General features: G+C 29.5%; 2 protein-coding genes across 2 annotated transcripts in view; one reads left to right on the top strand and one right to left on the bottom strand.

Moving 5' to 3' along the window:
- Nucleotides 1-275, top strand: part of LOC108692226 (ribosomal RNA processing protein 1 homolog) — a 3558-nt gene extending 3283 nt beyond the window's left edge. The window contains exon 8 of the mRNA XM_018200404.1: nt 46-275. Coding sequence (XP_018055893.1) covers nt 46-273 — 228 coding nt within the window. The 3' untranslated portion in view covers nt 274-275. The remainder of the gene's footprint in view (nt 1-45) is intronic.
- A 2705-nt stretch (nt 276-2980) lies between these two features.
- The window catches only part of LOC108692231 (lysocardiolipin acyltransferase 1-like), a 2306-nt gene continuing 1430 nt past the window's right edge, over nt 2981-3856 (bottom strand). Inside the window, exons 4-5 of the mRNA XM_018200408.1 lie at nt 3200-3769; nt 2981-3135 (exon numbers count right to left, since the gene is read on the bottom strand). Coding sequence (XP_018055897.1) covers nt 2981-3135; nt 3200-3769 — 725 coding nt within the window. The remainder of the gene's footprint in view (nt 3136-3199; nt 3770-3856) is intronic.

Raw genomic sequence — 3856 nt, 5'->3', positions numbered from 1 at the left:
ATATATATATAAAGTATATACAAAATCATTCATTGTTCATTACAGAAATCACATCCAATGAAGAAGCAAACTAATTTAAATAATTCTACGACAGAAAAGAAAAAGGTAATATTCGGACTCTCTCGAAATACAGCACAACATACATCCGAATATATTCGACAAGTTCGCAAAAGTCCGGCTATTCCATTTGATGCAAATAAAAAGCCATTGAACAGCGTGCTGAAAATGAATCCTATACAAAGTCCGCTTAATCCGTTTTACTATAAAAAATAATACTACAAAGAATAGCACGAGATTTCATGGGAATTGAATCTTGTGAAAATGTTTTATAACAAATTTTCAAATAATTATCATGTAATTGACAAAAGTTGAATATAAAACAGTTCGAAAAACTTAGTTTTTTTTATAAAATATAAAAATTTTATAGAAATGTCAAAAACAATTATATACATATATATGTTTGTAATAAATGAAATAAATAAGATCAATAAATAGGAAATTTAGAATGATTTCTATATATTTATTTTTAATTTATTACAGCGGAATGGCACAAATAATAGCATAAATATGTACATTCTAAATACAATCATTGTGCAGTACAACAAAGGTTTTATTGCACCATTAGTGATTCACTTTGGATTCATTTACTTTCAATTTGGAGCTTTCTACTTCAGTTTTTTTTTTGTTGCGTAACATTCAAAGTAAATATTCAGATTTATACATCTCGAATACATGTAGAACTTGATACATCACATATATAATGTTACAGTCTTAAATATTGTACATCACACAAAATATGTTATTCGATAAAATACTCCATATGTTATGATGTTACATGTAATATCTTTAGACATTATACGCACTTCACATCACTGTATGACAATCTAATTAACATCTATTTGTACAGAAAAATTTTTATAAACACTATTAATAATTTGCTTAATTTGTCATCTAATCTATAAGACATACAGAGATAATTATAATTAATTTATAATTCTTTACTTATATTTTTTGTTAAAGCTTATAAAAGAAAAAAGATTAATTTTTCTTTTATATCGAGATTCCAGGTACATTATATAAAGAAAGTATGTCTTCTGTGTTTTACTTACACATATATATGTATACAGATCTACAGCTATATTTACGCTGTGACAAACTCTTACAAAACTATTTTGACTGCTTATATCTCTTTGGCACGTGAATTCACTTTTACTTATACTCGAAATTGTTCGATAATTAATCTATACTCGAGAATACTAGAAAAAATAAATATTTTCTAACATACTATGAATTATAAAAATTATGCGACATAAATACTTTTTTAAACATTGAATCATAGATTACATTACTTTATGTAACATGAGGTATTACTCAATAATTAGACCTTTGGTGAAAGATTTTTCGCCTCTGAAGGAGATGTTAAAATTAATCAATGTAATTTTTGTACTCCTCTGAAAGTCTAATCAATTTAGATTACGAAATTTATTATGATGTTGGTGATAACACTGTAAAAAATAAATAGTACGATTTGAAAGACGATTTTTAAAAAGATATTGAAATATAGAAAATTATATATGAAAAATATATTACATATTGAAGATGTCTTGTTAATGTATCATAATATACATTCTTTCGAAATGAATAATTTCTTAAATATTTTAGTTTGTTCTTAAAAGTAACCGAGAGATTTTAAATAGTAAATGGACTATCTTGTGTGTAGAATTCTTTTTATGTATGTGTTTTAATAGTCGATTTATTTGTATCAACTTTTATTAGAAATTCATTGCAGTAAAAATTAGTATATTTCGTTCAAAATGTTTTCATTTTGTCAATGTAAGTCTGAAAAATTTAAATATGTTTTACAAATATAGACATTTTCATGAAATATATTTCTATTAAAAAAATGTATTTTTATTTTAACATCAATGTAACACAAAACATCAACGTTTGTGTGTGTGTGTGTGTGTGTGTGTGTGTGTGTGTGTGTGTGTATGCTACGTGATTAGAAATGCGATCCTCACATCTTGAAAAGAGAACGTGATGAATGCGTGATTATATTTGCAGGAATTGAGTGCCGGGATATATAATTTCAACAGTAATTCAATTGCAAACTTACTTCCTGCAAATCAAAATCGATAATAGAAATGTTCATGTACATTTTCCAATTTAGTGGAACAACAGATTTCTATTATTTGTAAGAGAATTATATACGTATATTTCTTATACATTATCATGTTTTTAAAACGCTACAACATTGAGATATTATAAATGTAAAAGGATTAAATCAGTGCAATTATATTGCAAGTTGTGATGAATTTCAAATATAATCGAATAATCGAATCACGTTGCGTACAACGAAATTATCAAATCATTTCGAATGTTATTCGAAGCCAAACGATTTCTGAAAGTCTTGAAAATCTAGAAAGTCTTGAATATTTTGAAAATATATCTTTTTTTATATAATATATACTTTACATTATTTTAATCCGCTCTCAGTATATACAAGAAAACAATTATAGGCACCTATAATATAGAAAATAATTTTATTTTTATGAATTTTAAATATTTTTAAGGACAAAAAAAATCGAATGACTTGGTCCAATCTCATCAGATTTCTTGAATGTATTGAAAATTTTTAATGTTCAGACATTCTCAGGCATACAAACATTAACAGTTTGTAAATCAAGACATTAAAAGTTCAAAGAACTTTTAAGATTTTTCAAGCTTTCAAGAATTTCCAATTTCAAATAGAATAATAGAATAATAGAATAATACTACATAGAAGCAATTTAGAGCTCTATATGATCGAATAATTTCGACACTTTTAAGAAAAGGATACTAGACATAATTATATCAAACTGCGATATTGCACATCTGTTCTTCTAACATTACGATCTTACATACAGTATTATCACAGAGACAAAGAGCTATGCGATTTCCTAATGACGTTCAAACAAAAATATATTTTCCATTACTATATTTAGCTCAAAAGGAGCTCTTTCCAGCGCCAATACCATCCAATTTCAATTTGATTGAAGCATATGTTGAGAATAGACAATCCGATGAAAAATAACGCAAAGAATAGAGTCCACAGTTGGAAGATCGGGGAAACAATAAGTAGAAGCACTGCCATCCCTAAAAATAAAATTTATAGCTTCTGTTATTATTTCCCACGAATGATAGGGAAGATTTTAATTACCTGTTAATATGCTCCAGAATCCGAACGCGATTCGCAACGGCAGCATTTTCGCCATCGGCCAGATCTGGGTGGAAAATGCCTTCCGTTCATAGAATCCCTGCAATATCATCTCTTTATCGGACCATTTGTCCTCCAGCCATTTTCTCAAGGTCGAGTCATCATACGCCGGTATATCCGCGGATGAAATTCGTTTTATATGGAAATGCACCTCTCTCGGAAATTTACCCTTGATCAGATCAATCTCAGATTGCGGTATATAATCCGGATATGCTATCGTCAGATCATACACAGCATCGAGGTAATTCGCGCGCTGAAGATGCTGGACTAGATAGGCGAAGCCGGTCGTTTTCGGATGAAGAGTATAGGTATAAAGCGGCAGGTGATGCTGCAAGGCGTACTTGTCCGACTTTTCCTTGCTGCTCTTCGTTAAATCGGTACCTTCGGGGAATATCAGCAGCTGCGTGCGGCTATCTAACGCGATCAGGTAATCGAGCGTACGCGACAATCGGCCCCGATCCTCTTCCCACCGTCGCGTTATATAAAGGAAACCATTCATTTGCATTATCCATCCTGTTACAGATACACGTGTTATAGACATGAGGGTGAGAAGAGCGTGTGTATATATATATATATTATATATACGGAATGGTGTCCGAT

The sequence above is a fragment of the Atta colombica genome, unplaced genomic scaffold (assembly GCF_001594045.1).
Source record: "Atta colombica isolate Treedump-2 unplaced genomic scaffold, Acol1.0 scaffold66, whole genome shotgun sequence".
In the NCBI taxonomy this organism is placed as follows: Eukaryota; Metazoa; Arthropoda; class Insecta; order Hymenoptera; family Formicidae; genus Atta; species Atta colombica.
Note: the sequence above shows the minus strand (reverse complement) of the source record. Positions and strands in the feature narration are given on the sequence as shown.